Here is a 23817-nt window from a genome sequence, read left to right on the forward strand (position 1 = left end):
GGAGACTGCTATTACTAGGAAAGGAGACGGGGGTGTGCTGGCAGATTAGATGCACTGATTTTGAAATAAATGCCCTTTTTCTGGCTTAGGTTCATCTAGTTTGAAAAGCGGTTGTTGAGTTTGGGCGCATTTATGCTCCCAGATATGTGTGTGCACTGTTCCAGAACACTTGTTATAATAGACATTCATGCTCTTTCTTTGTTCAGGTGTTTTTACAACCAAACCAAAGCCCCAATTTTCTATAACTATTTGTACTTACATTTGTCCAGTTACTCTTTGGATTTGGTGTAACAATGCGTTTACATGACGCAACTGACATCGCAGTGACAACTGTAAATGCAGATACCCGAGAATACATTTTTGACTCTTATGCAGTGGGCTATATTTTCCAGCCTATTATATTAGCTTAGTCATCATATGTATTGCAATAAATTATCTAGGGAATGTCCTCAAGGGAACCTGCTGGTTAACCATCTCAATTGGTTTTCTGGATTCCTCATCTTTTCAAAATATATCATCTGTTTGTGGACTGACTGCTGGGAGGTGACCATTTCTATAAATCCATAGGGAACCCTACAGAAGCACCTTGCCTTTAGGGATGTACTTCTGTTCCTATAAACTTATTTTGTAATTATCTTGGTGCTATCTATTATCACTCTCCATAAAGCCATGTTTTATCAGGTTCCACAAGCTTTTCCATCAGTACAGTGATCAGTGATTTCCTGCTTAAAAAGCATTTTTGATTAGGGCGTCTCTTTTTTTCCCTTGTCCTTGAAATATACATAGAATTTTTTACTATATGATTGCATTGAGTGGGTAGAGTTAAATTCTTTTACAGGTTTAAAATATCTTTTATGGGATCTTTAATCAAGTTAGAGTTGGGAAGAGGGGGTTTCTGCATGTTTTAGGAGCAGTCTTTTCTCTCTGCAAATGTCCTTTAATAATGAGAAGGTTGCAGAGAAACTCAGCACAGTTAGGAAGGGCAGAAGGGAGAGGAAGACTTTCCCTGGCCTGCTAGGTTGGTTGTGCTGCTCTAAACCTTCAGTTCTGCTAGGGAAATGTTCCCACCACTGTCAGCTGTCTTCCCCTTGCTTGTAAAATGGCAGCCACTGACTCGCATGCATGTGAGCAAGGCAGCTTCGTGTAGTAACAACACAGCAGTTTATGACCGTGTGGCAGGGGGTGGCTTTTTTTAGCTACTCAGATTAAACTGCGGAGGGTGCCAGCAAGGCATGTGGTTTTAACAGCTTTGTCACATTTGCTGAACAGTGACTTGTACAGATGGAACAGTAGGTATGAAGAAAACATAAAGGAAGCAATTAACCAAATAAATCTTTGAAAACAGCATATGCCAATGAAGTTTTCATAGAGGAGAGGGCCGTTTTCCTTCCAGAGACCACTGTTTTAAATAGGAGCAGTCCCTGCGCACTCCTAGGGGAGAGCTGTTGGAGGTAAGTATTTTTGATGATGATCCAAGTGAAAGGAGGGTGAAGACCAACTATCCAAGGCTGAAATGATTTTCAGGGGAGGTCAGGGGATGGACGAAGCCTGAGTTCCAGCCCTACCTGTTACAGGCCAGACTAGGTGAGATAAGCCACGTGTTGCGCACCTTGTGTATATGCCTGTGATGACTTTTTTTCCCTGTGCTTAACGTTTAGATCCATATTGGCAATTTCCCACTCTCAGCAGACTGTAACATTTCTAGTTGAATTCCGTACGCCTGTCAGTGTTGTAATCAATAACCCTGATGTGTTCTTCTGCAGCGCTTGCATCTTAGCGAAGATGTGGCTGGGGCTACTTTCATGGCAGCTGGAAGTTCTGCTCCTGAGTTGTTTACATCTGTCATAGGTAACTAACCTGCTGCTCTTTGAAACCTCCTCTTTTCCCATGCTGTTTTTCAGAGTTGACATGAGATTGCTAAGCGCCTGTAATATTTGTGCCTCTTTTCTCATGGACATGCACAGGATTAATTGTGGGGAATCTTCACTAGATAAAGAGGCTCTAAAAAAGTACAGTTATCTCACAGCAGGGCTACATTGGAAGTGCTTCAATTTTACCAGCCAAACCAAGGTCAGAAATGCAGGCGGTTCATCGTAACTATCTGTTAGCCTGACTTTGTAGCACAGCCAAGGTACAGAGCACTAAGCCATACTCACACAGCCTTCTCCCATCCTCTCCACTCTCCTATGCTATCTGCCATGCTATCTGTATGGCTCATCAGCCCCTGGGTTGATCTTCAGGCAAAACGTTTCTGTCTTCAGATGCACATTTTCTGTTATCACCTTCAGTCTGGTTAATTATCTAACAATGTTTCCCTCTTGGAAAGCCAAAGAAGAGATCTGAGACCCTTACTCCCAGCAACAGGTTGGTGAGAGCATCACGTTAGCAGCGCAGCACGCTGAATATGGAGAGTGTGATCAAGAGATTGAGCAGTATGTAGGTCTGTGAAACGTGAGGAGAGCTGGGTGTTCCTTCCGTAGCATTGACCTAAGAGGGGACTTGAGTCAGAGAGCTGTTGTAAAATGATCTGTATGTATGCTGCCATGTAGATTGTGGAGTATTGCAATTTGACATGTCCACATCTCTGGTGGTACATAATCATTAGAACAGTGGATGAGAGGATAAGGTGGGCTCTCCATCGCTGAAGAGAAGTGATGGAATTATATTGAGCTTAGATACTTTCTCTAGAAAGTATCTGTATCAGTAGCATCTATGAGAGGCAGAACACAGATTAATTCACACCAACCTGTACACTCTGCAGAGAGAGATGATCAAAGCCTCAACATGTAGGAAGTTAAAATCACAGAATCATAGAATGGTTTGGGTTGGAAGGGACCTTTAAGGTCATCTAGTTCCAACCCCCCTGCTATAGGCCGGGACACCTCCCACCAGACCATTGCTCAAAGCCCCATCCAGCCTGGCCTTGAAGCCACAAAATGGAAGCCCACAGACCTGAGATTGTATCTTAGTTAAGGGTAGTACAATAGCAGGGCAAAAATAAAGTCATATTCCTTCAGACAGCTTAGAGAAGCCCTAACAGTTTGCTGTGGTGTAATCTACCAGATACTGAATGGCTCTTGGGGGGCAGCAGGGCATACTTCTGGGTAACATGTGTCTCAGAAAAAGGAGAAGTAGAGCAAAAAAACCTAAACTCCAACAGCCAGAAAAATGCTGCTGGAAACTTAAAAGCAAATGGTGAATTTAAAGAGACTGACAGCTAGCAGGGGATGGAGTGTTATTTTTAGGCTGACTTCCTAAGGAAAGAATTTTGTGCAGTACCGTGATGCATGTGTCTGTCAGTTCATCTTCTTCACCATTAACCTCATTGGCCAAATTTAACCAAATCTGACAGAGGAGCTCTGAAAGGAGCTTGTAACAGAGCCCCATAATCCATTCTGAGAGGCATTGTGCAGCTTGCAAATATCCAGTGGCCAGACAGCTCTCAATCTGCTCACTTGCCTAGTGAAGCCAGCAGGGCTGAGGATACGTGGAAGAGCAGAGAATGGTGAGGAGATAGTTTCCTGCAGATTTGTGTCCTACAAAATGCTCTTAAGGAGCTTATTATCTTCTGTAATGTATATGGCTAGACTAGGAGGTTGGTGATTTAGAAATGTTTAAGATACATGGTTTTCATTAGATGATCCTTCTGAATCCCCACAGAAAGTTCTGTTGCCTTTAATCACCCTAGTACCTTTCTCTGCAAGTTGCCCTATTAAATATGAGTAAAAGCAGCAGAACTGGTGCATGCCTTTAGATTCATTAATGGAGCAATTTTAGAGGGAAAAACTCTGTACTTTCCAATTTACACAGCTTGCCTTGAACTTGTTTTTCAGGTGTTTTTATCACAAAAGGAGACGTAGGCGTTGGAACCATCGTAGGCTCTGCTGTATTTAACATTCTCTGTATTATTGGTGTGTGTGGGCTTTTTGCAGGACAGGTAAGAGCGTTTAATGATTCCTAACAGTAATTGCTTCATCACATGCCTTGGCTGTATTGTGAAATCTAGTTGCCAGGTTTCCAGCCTTGCCACAAACTTCCCTTGTTTTGTCCTTTTTAACAGGGCCCTATACTATTCCTCTTACATGTTTTGAAATGAAAAGCAGAAGAGCAAATGTCAGCTCAGATGTTTTAAGCATAGCTGGTCAAAGGCATAAAAGTTGGTTATTGAACACATCCTCTGGGTAGCTATTGAAAGGTGTGCTGTGTTCTGGTGCATGGAAAGGAGTATGGAAGCGTGTGTGCATCTGGCTGGTAAAAATGCTATTTCGTGAGCCATGAAAGGGTCCTCCAAAAGAATGATGGCACTTCTGGAGCATCAGGAAAGATGCTGCCTTTGTGCAAGAGATGTTGCTGGTGACTGATGTGACTTAGGAATCAAATGAGAAAGATTCGGCTTGTAGGTTTTCTCATTATTTATATGCTTGGATTCTCAGAATGTGGGAAGGGACCTCTGGAAGCGTGTGACCAAGAGCCCCCCACCACTCCCAGATGAAAGCAGGGCTGACTGCAGGGTTGGACCATGTTCCTCGGGGCCTTCTCCAGTCAGATTTTGAATATTCCCAACAAATTTTACCTGACTAACAGTAGGGCTGTCCATTCCTAGTATAATGTCTGACTGTTTTCCAGTATGTCAAACTGAATACGACAACGTGAACTATTCATCTGAAATTAAAGTAATTAAGTTGTGAGATCTGAGCTGCTGTCTGAATTGCTGACATGATTGACTCTGCATAATTAAATATCTGAATCTGCATTTACCTTAGTGCTTGTCAACATGCCCAGTATTTTTATGATCATGTCAGATGTTCTTTGAAATCTTACCGTACGGACTTGTTTGCAAAGAGATGAAGCAGGATAACAGAATCAGTACAGAACAAGAGGATAACTAGCTCTGGAAGAACAGTCTGAAAGATGAGGCCTTTGTAACTTGGTCAGTGTGAGAAAGCAAATAGAGAGCTTAGGCTTTCCTGAGAAAGTTTGTAATCCAATTTTATTTGTCTTAACCATGAACTTTTTCAGGATGAAGATGAGCATTTTTGTTATGGGGAGGTTTGGGAAAGAATCCACAGAGTGACTTTTCAGGTACCTAACTCGGATTTGCATGGGAACACGCAGCTGAAAGCTACAAGCTCTTGTTCAATACGTTAGTAGTTCTCCTGGAACTCTTACTACAAAAAGCTAATTGATCCAGTCTAGTTTTTAATTACCAAAGCTTTCCCAGGGCACAAATCTGTGTTTCCCAGAGATCTTCTCCTGTAATCAGTAGGACTGTCTCCTTGGGTTGCTTTTTTCAAACAAATGAAAAAGATTAACTGTTTAGCACGATGACAGAGAAGCTAATTCTTCTGATTTTTACTCTCCACATTACTGTCTGCAAGCCTGAAGCCTGCTAATAAACTAGCTACAAATGACAGCTTTCAGTGGAGAAGGCTTGATGGAGTTTGGGGGTTGACAAAGAATGTCAGTCATTTTTGTTTGTAGGTGGGAGGTGTTTGTTTCTGGAGGATACAACACAGCCAAAATGTTCTGGTAAATGCCTTTGGCTTTCCAGGCATGACAGCTTTTGGAAGAACAGGAAAGAACTGGCTGCCCTAGGTCATCCTAAGCACAGTCTGTGAGCCTTGTTTCAAGCTGAGAACTGAGATCTGGCCTGGTTTGTCCTGATTTTGCCTTCCCTGGCTCTGCTAGCTGTTGGTGTGTAGTTAGCTTCTGTTTGGTGCTGCTGAACCTGCAGTGGTTCGGTGAGAAGTGAGGTGATTTAAATGGCTGCTTGGAATCATAATTTAAGTGAGCAAATACGAAGCCTCAGTTCAAATAATTCTGATACCCTAAACAAAACCTTTTGTGTGCCTTGCATTTTTTCCACTCTCAGCCCTTCATCAGAAAGTCATTTGCTTTTACTGGCTGGCTCAGTACAACGTGTGTTGTTATTGAGAGGAGTTTAGTTTTGTTATCAGTGATTTCTCTTTAGACGCACTAACACCATTAGTGGACCTGGGTGCCAGATTTGAATTGCCTTGTAATGGCCATGTAAATCTGGAGGCAGGTTGTCAGAGCTGCATGCTGGCCTTTGTGTTCATCAAAACCTGTCATTAAATGCTCTGGCCATAGGAGGTGGCTACTCAGAGTCGCCCAAGTGGCCAAGAAGGGCTGATGCTCCCTTTCCCCCATGCCTGGCTTACCTGTAGGATCTCACCAGCAAGGGGGGGACAGTTTCAAGATGATCCTGGTGCCAATTTGCATGAGGAATTGCAGAGGCGTAGATACTTGGGATTGCTGTAGTGCCCACAGGCTGGAGAACCATCTTTAAACACAAAAGCCCACAGCCTCAAGAAATTGGTACACATTTCTTTCAACACCGACTCTGATTATTTTTCTAAGCCTTTAATGGCTAATAACTGCACACTTCCCAGAACAGATCAGCATAGACATCCCACTGCTGGAACTGGAGAGGAAAGTACGATGCCCACATCTCTATATGACACTATGCACCAAAATGTGCATTAAAAGAGCATTATTAGGGTTGAAAGTCAAACACTGAAAAGTTATAAAATAGCAGCTTTAAGGTTCTTTGCACAACCTTAATTTGCCCCCCCCGCCGTGTGTGCATTATTATGGTCTTTAATTACATGAGCACACGCTGGTTTCTCCATAGGGTCCCTGCCTCCTTCAGCGCACAGAATGGACTTTACTCACTTAATGAGCAGCTATTCATTATTTTGTTTTCTGTTCGTTGTTCAGTGTGTGCCCTTCTGCCTTATTTACCAGGCTCTATTCAAACCCTGTTCCAGAGGCAGAGTTATTAATTTCCTCTTGAACTTCTGCCGATGTCATTGCTATTGTATGTAAGCAGTTGATGAACGATTAATTAATTTTCCCCAAATCTCTGTGAGATGGAGTGTTTTAAAGATAGGAAAACAAAGTTCAGAGAGATTATAGACAAAAGGATGGACTTGTCATTTTAGGTGCCATTTAGAGCTGGCACAGGCCTGTTTTTCTTCCTGAACATACAGCATCCTGTGGCATTTTCTTTGTTTGGAGTGCAGCTCCCTCTGGCTTCAAGTGCTGCTCCCATTACTCCTTTAGTTCACACTGTAGGCTTGTGAACATGTTTCATTCTCCCAGCAGTCCCCGTGGAGAAGCAGGTGCCCCAAGACGCTTGGAACACCTAGCAAAGTGCTCTCCTTCCAGGACATGTCTCTCTGAAGTCCTTTAAAGGCTGATAGCAAGGCTCCCTCATCCAGCACAGCGGGTCTCAAAGGGGAGGCCTCCTCCTGCCCAGTGCCCACGCTGCCCTAGCTCCAGGCCCCAGCATGCCCCAGGCTGTGCTGTATCCAACACGCTCCTACATTGCTTTTCTCCTCTGCCTTTCAGGCAGGCTTCCCACTCTGGAGAAGGATGGTAGGGCCAGTTGAGATCATGGCCAGCACTCATATGAGAAAGTGCTGCTGTTGGGAGCTGATGCAGCGCAAAGGGAAAAGAGGAGAGCAGGGAGAGCTGTTGCATTCTCAGGAGTTGGTCTAAAATAGCATGGGAGCAGGCTGCCAGAAGCCATCAAGCAAAGCTGCAATTAGAAAAGCTTCCACTTCGTTTCTTTATTTATGCTTTTAATTTTGAAATTTTAAGGAATCTATCAACTTGGTAGCTGGAGCCCCAGTCTTGCAAGCAATTGCAGCCAAGCTCATTTCCACACGCTGAGTTGCTTGTAGGATGGGTGTCTGAAAACCACCCAACTTGCTCATACTGTCTGCTGCTATGCCTTGTTTTAGGGTTTCCAAATAATTGTGGGAGTGTTGTAAGTCTCCTGAAGAGCTGCTCTCATGCTAAAAAGCAGTTGATGTAGACGAAAATCAGCTTTAATGTGCTATTGTGCTCCTATTTTCTTTGTGACACAGACAGAATGGGCAGAGCTGGGCTGGAAATTGGGTTCATTTGAGTGGTGTCAACAGACTGGGAAGATTAATCATGTGGCTGTCTTGTGCCAGCCCAGTGCTGAGATTTTCTGTTGTAAGCTCTAGGGAAGTGTTAATAAATGCAAGCAAAATTGCTGCAAGCAACTATGAAGATGGTGCTGTTATTGTTGAGTATTATAATTTGCATCTTACTAATTTCAAAACTAAGGTGGTTCTAAATTATATCAAAAGTATTTGTGTCATTGCTTGCTACTGAAAATAGGAAGGTGTGCTTCAGTAGCCTGAAAGTGAGTTGCTTTTCTCTTCCAATTAATGTTGATGAGACTTTGCAGATCACCATTGAGAATTCTGGACTGGAGGGATTTTTCTGTTCTCACTGATATGAGCGATGGAATCACCTGAGTTCTCTCTCCTTGGCACATGAGGATTCGTTTTCAAAACCTGATGGCTGATTGAAGCTGCCTCTGGTTTTGGATGGCCAAACTAAAACAACAGGCAAAGGCTGGATTTTCTAAACTAGCAGACATACTCTGAAATTCAGGTCTGTTTTACTATCTTAATCTGAGCCTCTGTAAGCTGAGAAACTCAACCTGTGATTAATTTTGAAGTCCCTGACCAAATTTACCCCAACAAGGTAAAGTTTACCCATGCGGATGGCTGAGTGCAGCCTACTTGACTCTGATGGTGAGCCTTAGAAGCTTTTCTTTTGTTCCTCTTGGATCCTATTGCAGTGTTCGGATTCTGTCTTACTGGGAACACAGAAGAAGATCTTCCTGATTAGAGTAGCTGTAAATTTTAAGCTGTAGAAGGTTTTAGTGTATGGAAATACTTACAGGGTTGGATGTCTCTGCAGCTGTTTCTTCATTTGTCTGTGGCACTAATGCATATTCTCTGTCATTTGCACAGCTAAGTCACATGCCTCAAACATAGCTTAGCTCATGTGTTTTAGCTGCTTTTCATCTGCAAAGGAAGGTTACAGAAAAGTAAAAGAATGCTGCAAGAGATGCAGTGCTACCAAATGCAGCCCTTCAAACAGAGGTTCAGCGATGCTTCATGATAGTTCATGGTGGATAGCAGGGTAGAGAGGCAGGCACGGAGACTGCTTGCTGCCTGGATTGTGACAGATTGCATTAGGGTTTTTCCATGATTGCAAATCACGTGTACGGTCCTAGAAAAATGTGGGGAGATTGACCTTAGTCCAGTGTCCTCTCCATGCCTTGGTCTCTCAGTCCTATTTTCTCTCACTCTTATATTTGTATTTCACTAATAAGACCATCTCCTTCCACTGCCTTCTCATCATCCTTGGTGGCAAGGATGGGGTTCTCAGAAGCAGACAGTGCTTGCTTAATTCAGCTCTTGTCCAAGCCAGTCTGTTCCGTTTTTAAAAATCCTCCATCCAGATTCTTCGCTCTTCTATTTGCAGCTCAGCTGCTCTCTCCTGCACAGTCCTTCTCTGTCCCCATCCAGCAGTAAAGTGCAGCCTTTGGCAGTGTTGTGCAGAATGGGATGAAGGATTAGAAGAGGTTAGTGAAAAGCGTGTAAGTCAAAACGGTACAGCCACATAAGTTGCAAGTCACTCCAGCATTAACAGTCATCGGCGTAACTTGGATTTGTTAATTACCATCTAATAGCTGTATTTTGCAATGGAGTTCTAATTTCTCTGTTTTGCCCTTCCCTGAGCTGGGCAGGCTGCTCTGGATGGAACAGGGAACCATGATGCTGGGCTGTGTCAGAGACTTCTTTTGCTGGAAATATTCTTGGTTTTTTTTGAGTTTTCCAGTTAATTATTTTGTCAAGGGGTCTAGATGGTGGCCAGATGTCATTCCTCATATATACTGGAGTAAAAATGACTGCTTTGACCATCTGACCAGCTTTCTTCTGCTCCAGAAGCAGAACGTATTTCTTTACATGAAGAAATAAATTCGGAAGGCTCTCCTCTGTCCAAGTCATAGTAAACCACTGCGTAAACAAGGGATGCTGCTCAGAATCATGAGCTGGTGTGTCCTCAGCTTTGTCTCAGGATGTGAAAATACACTTAAGAGAGAGATGTTGCAAATAATGAAGAGTGGAGTAGAGGAAGCTGTGAACAGAGTTTTAATAACCAGGTAGAACATTGTTTATTGAAAAGTTTGGGACCTTTGTAATCTATTTCTAACCTAGTTGTTTCATACAGTTGGCTTGCATGCATCTTAATCTTTTAAGCTTTAATTTCGCAGACAACAAGTAATTTGGACTGGGGTCATTACTGACCTTTGGTTTTAAGATTCCATCCATGACGTTTTTTTTCTACTTCTGGATTGTAGAGGAGTTTTGGGAGGGGGGAATTGGAATGATTTTTTTTTAATTCTTCTTTGGTCTGTGACCAGCAGCAGAAAACATTTTAACTTGTGAAGCAGTAGTTTAAAAGAACTTAGTGCCAACAGCATGGAGTCTATGTGTTGCTTTTGTAGTGTAGGGCATAACTGCTTTGTGCTGGTAATGGTTTTTAGTGGGCCTGGTCTTTCACTGATGTGAGTCTGTTGCACACTTGAAAACAAAGAAACACAGCAATAAGCCAAACAAGATGTGCATTCCTAACAGAGGCACAGCTGTGAGCATAGCTCACACTGTGAGCAAACCCCAAGCATGAGGAGAGCAGGGAGAGGGAACAGGCGGTGTTGTTCCCTCTGCCCTGCGGAAACTCAGGCCATCGATGAACAGCATGGGCTGCAGTCAGACAGTTCAGAGGCTGAAGCCTCTCTGAATGCTCTGGTAAAGCCCTAGCACAGAGTCAAGCAGCTGGGCCAGCAACAGAAGTGGAATGGGCAGCTGAACAGACTCATCTGCCTCTTGCATCTTTATCTGTACATTATCAGTGTTTCTCCCTGATGGAACGATCAAGGAGGATGCTCACCCACTGGAAATGCAGCACAGTGCTCCTTTTCCCTGGGGTTTTCCTGCTGGGATGCTTGACCCTGGCAGATAGCAGACCAACTCTCAGAGATCAAGCAGATTAGATTCCATTCCAGCTCCCCCTTGAATGCAAACACTGTTTTCTTGGGCACTGGAGACTTGTGGTTTTAAAACAAATTTGTATCTGCTGTCCAAGCAAATACTTTGTTTGCTACCCAGAAAACACTGAGAAAGGCTCTTTGTCCTATTCTGTGAGTGGGTCATGCCTTGCCTTCTGCAGTGCTGCATGGACTTCAACTTGTGCTTCATCTTGGGTGTGGTGAATGAGCTCCGTCAGAGGCACCTGTTACACCATGACCCTTTTGGTCTCCTTTTGTAGAGGTCTGATGGGCACTAAAAGGAATTGGTCATTCCAAAAGTAACTATTTTAAGTGGGGATTGGCCTCTTTCCCTGGGTAACTAGTGCCAGGACGAGAAGGGATGGCCTCATGTTGCGCCAGGGGAGATTCAGGTTGAGTGTTAGGAACAATTCCTTCTCAGACAGAGCGGTGAGGCACTGGCACAGGCTGCCCAGGGAGTGGTGGGGTCACCATCCCTGGAGGTGTTCAGAGCTGTGGGGATGTGGCACTGAGGGACGTGGTCAGTGGGTGTGGTGGGGCTGGGCTGGGGATGGACTTGGTGATCTTAGAGGTCTTTCCAACTTTAATGATTCTGTGATTCTATTTTCCAAAACTAGGCCAGCAACGTGCATGAAATTGGTGTTCCTGCTCTGGGCTCTGCTTTAGCAATGTGGCTTGAAGCAGCTTGCATCATTTCTGTGGGGAGAGGCACATGAACCTAGACGTTGTGGTGTTGGGGGCCTGGCTACTGAATCTGAACTGAAGGAGCCTCAGAGCTGGCTGCCTTGACTCTGCAGGAATACAGCTAAAAAGATGTGCTGATTGGAGATGATTACAAGTACCAGTGGAGCCAGGAAATATTTTTGGTTTTGTCCAGAGATTTGGAGCGTGTCCATTGTTTCCATTCTGAGAATGTCAGAGACAGATTGCTGCCACGGTAATGAAAATATCAAGAGCTGCTTAAGAAAGCAAATATTCTTGATGAAATAATGAGAATAGATTGAGTTGGTCCACAGTGAATGAATCAGGAGCTGTGGTGATGGTTGAACTCTGCAGAGAATGCTAACCAGCAGTAAAATTAGGGACATGGTAGTTGGAAGGAGCTTTCCTCGCAGTGAGTCTGGTAGATCAGAGCAGCCCAGCAATTACTAGCTTAGAAACATGCATTTTTAAGATCTGGTTGGGTTCTTTGTTGGCCTGGCAGTTACGTGTATTTTGTTTTGCTTAAGTTCAGCTGGGAGTGTTTAGTATTGGTAAAAACCCCAAGCAAGCCCAAATCCTACACCATGGGACTTGGGTTCTTTCCCAGGAGGTACTTGGTAAAGGTTATGGCCAGGATGTTCAGCAGGATACTCAGAGTGCCCTGGGTTATTGGGATGGCTGTGATCTCAGCGTGTCAGTAGTAGGGAGACATCATGATGGGGTATGGAAAGGAGCCTCTCTGCCTGCTCATCTTCCCTTTACCTGCAAAATGGGGCTGTCCAGCGCAGAAAGCCTTCCCTTTGCTCTGGTGCCTCATGCCTCTGCAACTCTGTGACCTCAGCTCCCTGCAAAGCATCTGAAGATGTTTGGACCATGCTCTCACCAATGTTTCTTTTCCCTCCAGAAAGTGGGAATAAGTGTGCCTGACTCACAGGTTCGGGTCTGTTTGTGTCTAGCTGCAGGGAAACTTGCACCCTGTGATGTTTGCTGTTTGTTTTGCAGCTAATGATTATAAGCTTCTGATCGACTGATTGCTCATTGCAAGTGGGACATAATAACTCCCAAATAAGGCAAGTTGTGTGAAAATTAACTTGCAGGTCCTGATGGTTAGACAGTTACAAGCTCTGCTGGAAGATGGTAGTAATTATCGTACGAAATTCCTTCCTGCCTTGTGTCTTCATTGCAATTGCTCTATGACTGATACATTTAAGATCAAGAGAGCGAGCAAGTGTGTGCAGAATATTAAACACGAGTTTGCTATTTCTCATCTTATTTTTGGTCCTGACCTTTCGAAGTGCACACAGTCTGCAGCCTTTGAGCCACAGATGTAATCCGTAGTGCTCCCTTTGCTGAGGACTGCCTTCAGGCAGGAGGACCTTCCTCTGGAGCGCCAACTCCAAGCCATACCAAGTCCAGGGAGTAGGGTTTTAGCTCAGTGCCCTTTGTCTCAGACTCAACTCATGTTTTGCTGTGGGAATGATGCTGATGGAATTGAGGCCTGCAGTCTCGTGCAGTCCTATGTGTATTTGTTCTCTGGTGCTGCTGCTGGGTAAAAATGTTCCTTTATGCTCTGTGCAAGGAAGGGATATTGGTTGCTTAATTCACCTGAGCTTAGGCTGTAGGCCTGGGGGCAAGACGAGGAATTGCTTCTGCATTGCTTCAGTCCCAAGCAAACACTTCTTTCCAGACTGGCTCTACTCTTCAGTCTTAACACACGGGGACGTGTCTCCCAGGAAATGCACAGGGGCTCTCGAGTGACTCCTTGCTGGAAGTCGTAGTTGAATAGCTTAATATAAAGATGAATACACATGATGCAGTGCCAATGTCTCACATTTTTATAGGATGCTTCATCAATACCATGACCAGTGATGGTGAACAGGTAGGTGGCAGGATCTCTGCAATTACTGGAGCCGAGCAGGGATGTCCTAAAATAATAAATGGCAAAGTTAAAAGCCTGTGCTTTGTCAAGGGAAATGTGCCCTGGGATATCAAGCCTCACAAGCCTGTCCCTGAGGGTGAGGCCTTTGACAGATTCACCAGAGGTAGTCAGAGATACTCAGTTCTATCAGGAGAGTGGCCCATAGGAGAGAAATCGCCTCGATGGCACACAGTAGCTTTGTGTCATTGCTGCTGATGTCTGTAACAAAGTAAAGGCTTAAGAAACTGCTCCAGAGGTTTGTCCAGATTCCAGAAAAGCTCCATGATTTTTAAGTGCTGCTGTTTGTAGGAGTTGTAAGAATATCTCCTTAACTGCTGTGACTTTTGAGATTTGAATGAACTTTAGACTGTATTTAACTGTAAGATGCAGTTGAACCTACTACATTTTACCTGAGTACAATGAGATAGATTTTCTTGTTATTTCTACCCAGAACTTGCACAGATGATATATGATAGCACATAACTAGAATTTTGCAAATGTAGCGCAGTCCAATCTGTAACATAACAGTCTGGCATACAAGGATATGTCCTTGTAGGCAGGTTTAGCTGTGTCCTACCGCATTGTTCCTCTCTCTCACAAGTACCTGGTAGAGAAAGTGGGGATTGTTTTGTAGAGGTTATTTTAATTTTTGCAGCTGTGATTTCAGGATGATGGATTGGATTTCCATAAGGCCATTCAGATCCAATAATGATGTTTATTTCTAATACTTCTTCCATTTATATTCACATAGAGCAAGCAAAATGGTACTAATGATGCTATTATTGTCAGTGCAATTACTGACAAAGATGTCCCTTAAGAGATGGGGATTTCACAGTGGACTGAAGGTAATTCTCTTCCTGAAATGACCCACTGGAATTATGTTACCGCAACAAATGCTTTGTTCCAGCTGAATATCATGACCAGGCTACTGCTGTTGAGTTTCCATGGCTAACAAACCAAGAGTTGGTTGTACTGATTGTAGATTTTCTGTGGAGAAAAGAGACGTGGGAAATCCTGGCAGTAATTTCAGAGTTTGTTCACAGTAGCACAAAGGCAGATTTCAGGATGAGAGGCAGCGCACAAGGCTTTTGTATGATGAAATGATGTGGATTTGGTGCTACTTTTATGGTCTTACCCTTCCTGCATAAACAAGGAGTTCAGCTGTGCTGTGGAGCACGCTGGTTGGTTGCTTCCCACAGATCCTAGAGCTCTTTTGAATGGCTTGTCAAGTACTGGGCTGGTGTTTGCTGCCTGTTTTCTTAGCCTGTTCTGCTGCATTGCCAGGTAAGACTGTCTCAGTTTATTCTGGCAGGTACCTTGCTCACGTTGTCCTGCTTCGAACTGCATGGAAAGCCATGGCTTCTGGAGCAATTTCATTTTGAGGGACAGGAGGAAAACAGCCCAAAGAAATGCACTGTCTGGTACTACGCGAAGGAGGAAGGACGTAGCCAGTGCAGTGAGTCCCTCCTCTGGGAAGAAAGGAGAGAGCAAGCACACCTACCCACAGGAGTGCTATCAGCAGTTAGTGCATGAGCTCTGCATCTCCTCCACAAAGCTAGAGGCCAGGTTATTCCTCTGTATGAAAAGAATCTCCTACTGCATTGCCATCAGGTTAGCGGGCATCTTTATGAAAGCCCTCAGAACTGACTTTTGTAGTGCTCCCGTTGATACCCATGTGACCACATTGGGATTCAGACTCATCTATACAAGCTTCCTTGAAATGAGAAGTCTGATTTGAAATGTCTAATTTAAAACAAAACAAACAAACAAAAAAACACAAAAACTCTGCATCATGTTTGGAATAAGCCACAGTGCAAAGATAGACAGCGCACTGCTTACAGCAAAGGAAAGGCCACCATGCCTTGCCCGTCATGGGCAATGGGGAGAACAGGCTTATAACCTTTAAACAGCCAACTTGATGGCCTCTGTCACCACATCTCTTCTGGATAAAGATGCCGGGAGAGGGGCTTCTGCATGGTTAGGAGAAGAGAAATAATGTGGAAGGGCAGAGGAGAAAGGTCAATTTTATAAAGGGTGAATGGTGGAGCTCCAGCTTGGAGTACGTTGCCACTGAGGCTCTGGGCACACCGCTCTTTGCTCTCCAGCCCTTCAGAAAGGGAAATCAACATTCTGTGCAGTAACTGTTACACATAACAGTTTGCAGGATGGGAGTTTAGTAGCAAGTTTCTAATCTGGGACATATTTTCCCCATAAGAACACCAGTCCAGTGTGCAGGTGAGTGTGCACTATAGGCCTTCGTTGTGTCTGGTCAGTGGGAGTTGCTCTCACTGAAGCCCACATGAAGAGTTCTTCCTTTCCGCTCTGGAGAAGCCAGATTTAGTCCCCAGTGCTGTAGTTAAGTGAGGGCTCCTGGGCTCATGTCTGGGGGTTGAATTTTGTGTGCTTCCTTTGAATGGAGGAAACAATCAGAGTTTTTATACAGCTGTCTCTTGGTGTTTGGCTCCCCAAAAAAACCAGCTTTCCTCTGGCTTACACTATTGCTGATTCCAAACTCTTAAATTTCATTATGTTTTTACCCAGGCTGATTGCTTCCCTGATCTCCTTTCTGCCTTTGTTGTGATCTGCTTAATAGTGATTTTGGAGGGTTCCAGTGCGTTAAGATTTACATGCAGTCCTTGGCTGCTGCAAGACTAAATAGCACGACTTGTTTGTTCAAGGTCTTGACAGTTACAACGAGACTACAAAATTCCTGTCAGCAGGCTGAAAGTGCTGCCATTTCCCTCAGTGCTAATTAACTCCTTTTAGCCTGGGTACGTGGTATGTGCGGTGCTTCCCTCTGTCAGACTGTTCTTCTCAGTGATCAAATGGATCAAAGACTTCAGTTCAATGACTCTCAGGAGATTTGGGCTTTTATTGCCCATATTTATGTGTGAGGGAGAGCTACTAGGATGTCTGTGGCGTATGAGCAGTTTGTAGGAGTCTCAGGCAGGAGCATGTTGCTCCAGTCTGAAATCAGAGCAGGAGCCTGTGGTTCCCCGGTCTTGGTCTATGAGCTTTGTGTGCTACATCCCTGCTGGATAGCTGCATTTGAGGGCCTGGGTGTTAATGCATTCACTCAGGTGTTGGAGGAGATTTCCCTAGGAAAAAAAAACATTATCTGTGCTCAGAAAGGAACATAGGACTTTAAATAGTGCTGTAAAAGGTGACTGGAGTAATCTCAAATTATTTTATAAACTATCTCTCAATGCTCAATCAGTGCTCAGTGCAATGCTCAATTGAAAGGAAGGAGCTCACTATCTGAAAGATTTAATTAATGGTCTCTGAATGTGATTACGAACCTAACTCCAGTTTTCTACATTTGGAAACTGCTATTGTAACGCATCTCCATTCATCTGTCCTTACATGCATAGATATGTGTTGTCAGCTGGTGTAAATCTAATCTAACTCAAGGACTTCAAAGGGTTTTGTTGTTTTGTTTTTTATTATTTTTGGAGGTGTCCTTTGTTTTACATGAGAGTTTCTTACATGTCAGTGTTTCTGTAAAAAGACTTTACTCTGGACATAAATTACATCTACTTCAGTGTTAAGAGGCCATAGAGACTTTAAAGTGTGATGGTCAGTATCTTTTTACGGTATTTGTTTTGATAGCAGCCAGGAAAGTTACAGTGTTGTAATAAGCAGAGAAATCTGAGAAACTATAAATTGATAGCACTCTGAAATAAGATGTTTTTGTAGATAGAAAGGAGAATGAACTTGCTGTTTGTTTGGCTGATTTCCGTGCACAAGTATGGCTGGAGGATGCGGTCAGGAAAGTCACTGATACATTCAGGTGTCAATCCAGAATGGCGTAAGTTAGCTGCCTGCCATCTGCCTTCCTGTGGTTTGCACCTGGGAAGAGTGTGACTGATGGTGTTTGAAGTGCACTCTGAGACAGCCAGCATGGCTTCACCGAGGGCAGACCATGCCTGGCCAATCCGCTGGTCTTCTATGATGGAGTGGTACCATTGGTGGACGAAGAAAAGGCAACTGATGTCATCTACATGGACTTGTGCGATCAAGGAATCACTTTGGTTTTGTTCTTCAAGTGCTGCTTTGCTGGAGCATGAAGTGTTTGTCCTAAACCCTGTGCAGAGCTGTAGTGATGCCCGTCACCAGTGGGTGAAGCCAAGGTTCCACCTGGCACTGTGCTGGGGATCCAGCTGCTCTGTGCCTTTCCTACCTGTGGTCTCCTCCTCATGTTCTAGAGTGCATGTAGACAGCTTGCACCAAGTGATAAGCTTGGCACGTACTGTTAATGTGGCAATCATGCTGGTGAGAGCTTGACTGACATCCTCTCTTTGCCTCTTTTCCCAGGTTGTAGCATTGTCATCGTGGAGTCTCTTGAGAGATTCAATCTACTATACACTGTCTGTTGTTGCACTCATTGTGGTAAGTTTCTGAAGACTGTTGTACACGTCATTCTTCTGTGGGAGCCCACATGTCTACTGTAGAGGGATCTCACTAAGAAACCTTAGCTTTGTAGCTAAAGTCCTCGCTCCAGGAGCCATGTGGTTTTTCTGTCTATGGAAAAATGAACACGTGGTCTCCGTGGTTCTGTAGAAAAGCATGGCCCAAGGGTAAGAGATGAAGAAATACCAAGGTCGGGATATGCAAAAATTGACTTTCCTGCTAACAGTTACTACTTTGTATGTATATCTATTTCTTCGCTTGGGCGTATAGTCTAGGGACATACATTCCCCCAGGAAAGGAATTGATTTTATGAGGCTAATTCCCACACAAGAAGAGTGGAACATAGAGTCAGAAGACGAACACTTGCATTTCTGAAGTTTATGCAGTGTTTCTTAGACAAAGTGTGCTTTGTTTTGCCTTGACTCATCAAACGTCTGTATGCCATGAAAGGCCTGTATCTCTAATCTCAAATAGAGAGTTTGCCTTAAGCTGTTTGTGCTTTTATTTTGCAAGGTCAGCTTTTTTGCATTTGTCACAATCTAATGCATGCGTCAGTGCTGCTGCTAGAATAAAAGCTACCTAACTATTAGTAATGAGCTGCAAAACTAAACTTTTTTTTTTTTGCTTTGACAGCTTAACAAGCAGCATCATACCAAAAACTCTTCCTAACCAATGAACTCTGCTACTACTAATTGTAATAGATTACATTGCATGAGCATTAAGATATCTAGCAGGTGTTCCCTCAGTTTACTTGAAGGGAGACTCAAAGGCCTGCCATTTGGCCTCTTGTTTGGATTGGGTATTTCATATAGGCATTACAGAATGGCGGGAATGCTTTTCTTTTGGAGCTATACCCCATAATATCAGAGCACTGTAATTTTTTAGACCTGAAGAGGTTCAAGGTCCTTCATGCAGCCAGAGTAGGACTTTGCAACTCAAGGCTTGGAGGCATTGCCAGAACTCTGATGTGGATGTTAGAGCACTTTGTGGCCAACTGTGGCTTGGGAGATGTGGAACAAGCCCCCATCTCTTCAGCATTACTCCACAACAATCACTGCATGGGCCTTTTAAACACCTCTTAGAGAAAAACAGAGAAAAATGAAGGGAGGGGAGAACACTTCAAATGATTAAAGATTTAGCTCCCAAGTGGTTTAGCAACCCTGTTCTATGTAGCACTGGCAAATGAGGATTTTTCCTTTCAGAGTCTAAACACTGCTTCAGTTTAAGAATTTTCTCTCCTCTCCATCGTTTAGCTGAGGACCCCTGGCTTTATGGTAGCTTGGATCCTTTATCTCCTTTTAAGGTAGAATCAAACTGAGATGTCAGCACATTTATACTGTATTCTGCCTCTCCAGTCCCCTGTGTCTCCACTGGCAGATACACTGCTGGCTCTTTGCAGAGCACAGCACAACTTGCACTCCGTTTTCTCATTCGTTAGACTTGTATGGGCCTTAAATTTTGGAAAGCGTTTAAACGCTTCACTATATGATTTGCCATGTCAGAGCATTGAGACTTTGCTGCAGCCAGAATATAATCATCTTTCTCGAAGGATAATATTGCTTTGTAGAAGATTGCACTTATGTTGTTTTGAAGAGCAGCTTGTGGTGCTCTCATATGAGCTACACTCCACAGGTGCCTTTGCTAATCATAAACACACCTGAGAGGAGATAAATACATTCCTGCCAATACTGAAATGCAGTGGCCTAAAATTCTGCTGGGTAAATCTATGCAAGTTTATCTTCTTCCATTTCAACCAGCAAAGGAATCGCAGTGCTGCAGTAAGAAATAGCAAAGCACAAACTCACCTCTTTGGTGCTCCGTGCCAGCTGATAAGAGTGAGTGAGCTCCAGATCACAGTGATTAGAAGTGGGCCAGCTTTCTTTATCACACTTACCTCGTGTTGATTTAGCTGTATGATTTTTTTTGACCTTAAAATTAGATTGCAAAGCTAGCTTGCCTTCTGTTAAAGCTTGGCAAAACCTGTTACTCTTTATTTCAAGGGAAATATCCCTTGAATATCAAGATCCCAGTGTTTCTTAACTCGAAGGGACGCGGTCATTGTCATTAGTGAAAAAAGTGGGATTGGTGCTATTTTTAATCACAAAGGTCAGTGCACACACTTTTGTGCCCTGCCACACCAACACAGCGCAGCCTAAAATAGCTGTTGTCAGATTAGATCACCATGACTGGGGTTGTGACTTATAGCATGCATAATGTTTTGCTGTCATGTGTTCTTCCAGTAACAAATACAGCTATTGTTTGCTGCTCTATCAAACACAAGTTGCTATTTACAGGCTCTTTAGCTTCAGGGAAGTGTTTCACTGTAATTTCTAAAGACCATTTCCTTTCCCTTGGTTTTCACCACTTCTCTGGGTGCATTTGCCTAGTGCAAACACAGCACTTCTACCTCTTTGCACAGCACTGAGCTGGAAGGATGTGAAGGTGCTTGGAAGGACCAAGTGGCCAGCAAGACCCTTGCTGGCTGGCACCAGGCCTGCTGGTTGCAGCCCAGGGCTGTAGGGCCCCTGAACCGCTTGCGAGCATGTTTGCCAGTCCTGCCCTCCCCACCGTGGTGGCAGCATGAGCCAGGCTCAGCATCCCCAGCTCTGAGAGTGCCGGCTAGAGCAGAACTCACACAGAGGCCCACTGGAAGTGGAAAGAGGAGCAGAAGGAGGGTCACTACCAGCAAGGCCACCGTGGCGGTCCCCTCTGCTCCCAGCATCTGCTGGTGCTGGTGAGTTCAGCTGTGGAACATGATGGCCATCTGCTGGTGACCTCCTGACATCTGCTCTTCAAACCCCGAAGGCCAAGGCTAGATAGATAGATAGGTGAGAACCCTTTCACTTTTCTGGCACAGCATTGGTGTTCCCCAACACATGGCATCTTACACATACAGGAGAAGGACGTTTCCTTCCCAAAGAGCACAGCATCATGAGGAAAGCTTCAGATATACTGAAATGGTTCTAACAGCGCTTGTTAGAGTCTTAAGCTTAGCTCTTAAGGAAATTGTGCCCTGGAGCTGGTTTTCAACCAGCAGAATGTTGTTGGAGCACATGTTATTGACACCAGGTGCGGAACTGGCTGTAAATCTGTGTACTTACTGCCCAGCTGCTGCTGAAGGACAGCACAGAGGGATGGCAGCATCTCTGCTGAGACCAGCTGGTGCAGCTCCTCCAGGTCACCTATTTGCCCTGTCACTGCTTTGGCTCAGCGCCAGTTCCACAGGACGCTGTGGGCTCTAGGAAGGAATGCTGCTCTGCTTTTCTAGGTGGGAGAAATATGAGAGCTGAAAGGTTCTGAGGGAAACAGACAAAAGCCTAATCCTATTGCCCCAGGCCTTGGGTTGCTCTGTCCCCACTGCCACCTGCTGGGGGGGGTGGGCTGTTTGCAGTCCTTGTTTACATTGTGACAGCCTTGTCACATTCCTTGTTTAACATGCTTCTTTTTTCATCTTTCCTCCACAGTTTATTTATGATGAAAAGGTTTCCTGGTAAGTGTATCTGGCTGTATTTCTTGTTCATTTTTCCTGTTTACACCACAAAAGCTGCCATACGCAGTGTTCATGGGAAGAGGAGGAGTTTGAGAGTCAAAAGTTTTGCTGAGATCATTGTGTTTTCAGCATGTCTTAGAGCTTGGAGAGTGACAGCGGTAGCTTTGTTTTCACCCAGCTAGCACTATTTAGATTACAAGCACTAGGTGGAGTCAGGTTGCTTGGGTTGTGTGTTTTCTTAAACACGTTCTTGCTGGGGGATTTGTGTTTAATTTCAGAGGATTTCTGAAACGCCGAGTTTTGTAATGGCTTGTTTTCATTTTGTTTTCTTTTTAACTAAAATTGACTTGAGACCCAATTATATTTGACTATGTCCCAGTCATCAGTGAGGAAGCTGAGTGTTGAGCCGCCAGGAATGAGGTTTGGCGTGGTTAGAGCAATGTGCCAAAACCCCGAACGAGAACATAACCCATGAATTTTAGTATGTAGCAGGCAGCAGGAGCTCAGCACCAAGTCCCGCTCTGATGCGCTTCGTGTTCCTTCTGTTTGCAGGTGGGAGTCCTTGGTCTTGGTGCTGATGTATGCCATTTACATCGTTATCATGAAGTAAGTAAGAGATTCTGCTCTACTTTTTTGTGGGCTCAGAACCCCATACTGGTTCATTATTCCTTGCTCTGAGCCCGATGATACAACTGCAGCACAACCAACACTGTTTTCGTGAGCATCTGAACTGCATAGCTTCCTTCATACCAGTTGATGCTGGGGGACCTGGCCTGTTCTGCTGTTTGATTCCCCTCCTCCTCCCTTGTTTCTAAAAGCCAGTGGAAAAGAAACCCGGATTTAAACTGGAACATTAAACAAAACCTACCAGCCACCAAGCACACCAGTGGTCTTTTCTCAACAAGTAAGAGTAGAAGTTTGTTTTGAAATGATGAACAGAATAAATATTAGGAGAGCAATTCTCAGTGAGAACAGCAAAACAGGCTCGGTGGAAGGGAATGAACCCATGAATACAAGTCAGAATTCCTCTTACTTCTAGTAATTAGAAACTTTAACATGGAGGGCAGGTTTACTTTGCAACACTGGCCAACAAAGCAGGAAGCTGTGCTGTTTCAATCTAGGATGAATCTGTTTTCTTAAAGTGATGCTGTAGTTTGAACACATGTTTCTGACCTGCCAGGCTGTTGGTCTGGTTTGGAGGCCTTGGCCGGGTGCTCACAGTGGTCTGCCCTTCCTTTTGAGTCTTGTGGTGAGATCCTGTCTGTGTCAGTTCCTGTTACTCAAAATAAGATAAGAAACAAAGAAATGTTTTTAATATATAATTATTTTCAAAGTCGAGACCAGAACTTAGCACAGTTCTCATGTTTCTCTGGTGTGCCTTCACAAGCAAAATAGCACTCATAGTCAGGAGCTACTGTGATTAAGATATAAATTTGTACTATGGTGAGTAAATGTTATTTGCTATGGGAGTATTACTTACATGTAGATAAACAAACAAACACTCTGTTCATGACTGATTTCTCATATGTTTCCAAGCCTTCTGGGAACAGAGGGATTGCACTGCATGCAATTGGTTGGGAACTGTGGCATGCTATGCCTTGATTTCCTTAGAGCCAGGAGCTCAATGTAGGAAAGGCGGTGTGGTGTCAAGGAGTCCAAGTAGAAGCGGCAAAGGTACATCTAGAATTCGTTTCATGTTCACAGGTACAATTCTACTATACAACACTGCTTGGAAAGGAAAACAAAAAATGCTGCAAACATGGTGAATGGATTAGCAAATAACACGGAAATGGACGATAACAGCAACTGCGATGCCACAGTGGTGTTACTAAAGAAAGGTAACTGTTCCAGTAAGTCACCCTGCTTGCATCATTCTGAATGTTTACAAGTTTGTCTGCCCACCCAGCAGTGTGGGCTGGCCATGTCTGCTCAGTGCTGAAATAGGCAGGGAGGTGCCCTTTAAGCCCCACTTGTATTTCCTTAGCTTAAAAAAATCATTGCTTCCATAGCTCAGCTGCAGTAGCTGTGTGTGTGTGTGCGTTGGTGAGCACAAGTTAAACTGCATACAGAGCGTAACAGATCGTGCTTTGTCTTTGCAACAGACAACAAGTTCGTAAAGTAACTGTTGGATTATTATCTGCCTACCCTCAGCAATAAGAGCCTCCCCAAGTCACTGGTTTAAACTGAGAAGGGGATGTGTCTTATCTAAAGTAGCCCTGGTCTCTGTGTACAGACAGGCTGCCCTTTTTCTTCTACTTGACTCCATAAAGAACAAACAAAACCAGCTGTTTTCCCACAAAAAAAAAATGATTGAGAGATTTAGTATATATTCAGTCAGCAACTGAATGTGAAATGTGGATGTTTTTTCTTGCT

At 44.0% G+C, this 23817-nt stretch overlaps 1 protein-coding gene across 4 annotated transcripts in view; it reads left to right on the forward strand.

Annotated features, from left to right (window-relative positions):
• SLC24A3 (solute carrier family 24 member 3) overlaps positions 1 to 23817 on the forward strand; it is a 147823-nt gene that overhangs the window by 105676 nt on the left and 18330 nt on the right. For 3 of the 4 annotated variants that reach the window (XR_002436829.1, XM_021391630.1, XM_021391632.1), the window contains exons 5-10: positions 1764 to 1848; positions 3834 to 3937; positions 17859 to 17933; positions 21419 to 21444; positions 21997 to 22050; positions 23149 to 23294. Coding sequence is in view for 3 of the 4 variants with exons in the window: in XM_021391630.1 (XP_021247305.1) it covers positions 1764 to 1848; positions 3834 to 3937; positions 17859 to 17933; positions 21419 to 21444; positions 21997 to 22050; positions 23149 to 23294 (490 nt within the window). In the remaining variant the exon portion in view is untranslated. The remainder of the gene's footprint in view (positions 1 to 1763; positions 1849 to 3833; positions 3938 to 17858; positions 17934 to 21418; positions 21445 to 21996; positions 22051 to 23148; positions 23295 to 23817) is intronic. The other variant, XM_021391631.1, reaches the window with a different exon arrangement.

Source organism: Numida meleagris, chromosome 3 (genome assembly GCF_002078875.1).
Source record: "Numida meleagris isolate 19003 breed g44 Domestic line chromosome 3, NumMel1.0, whole genome shotgun sequence".
Classification (NCBI taxonomy): domain Eukaryota; kingdom Metazoa; phylum Chordata; class Aves; order Galliformes; family Numididae; genus Numida; species Numida meleagris.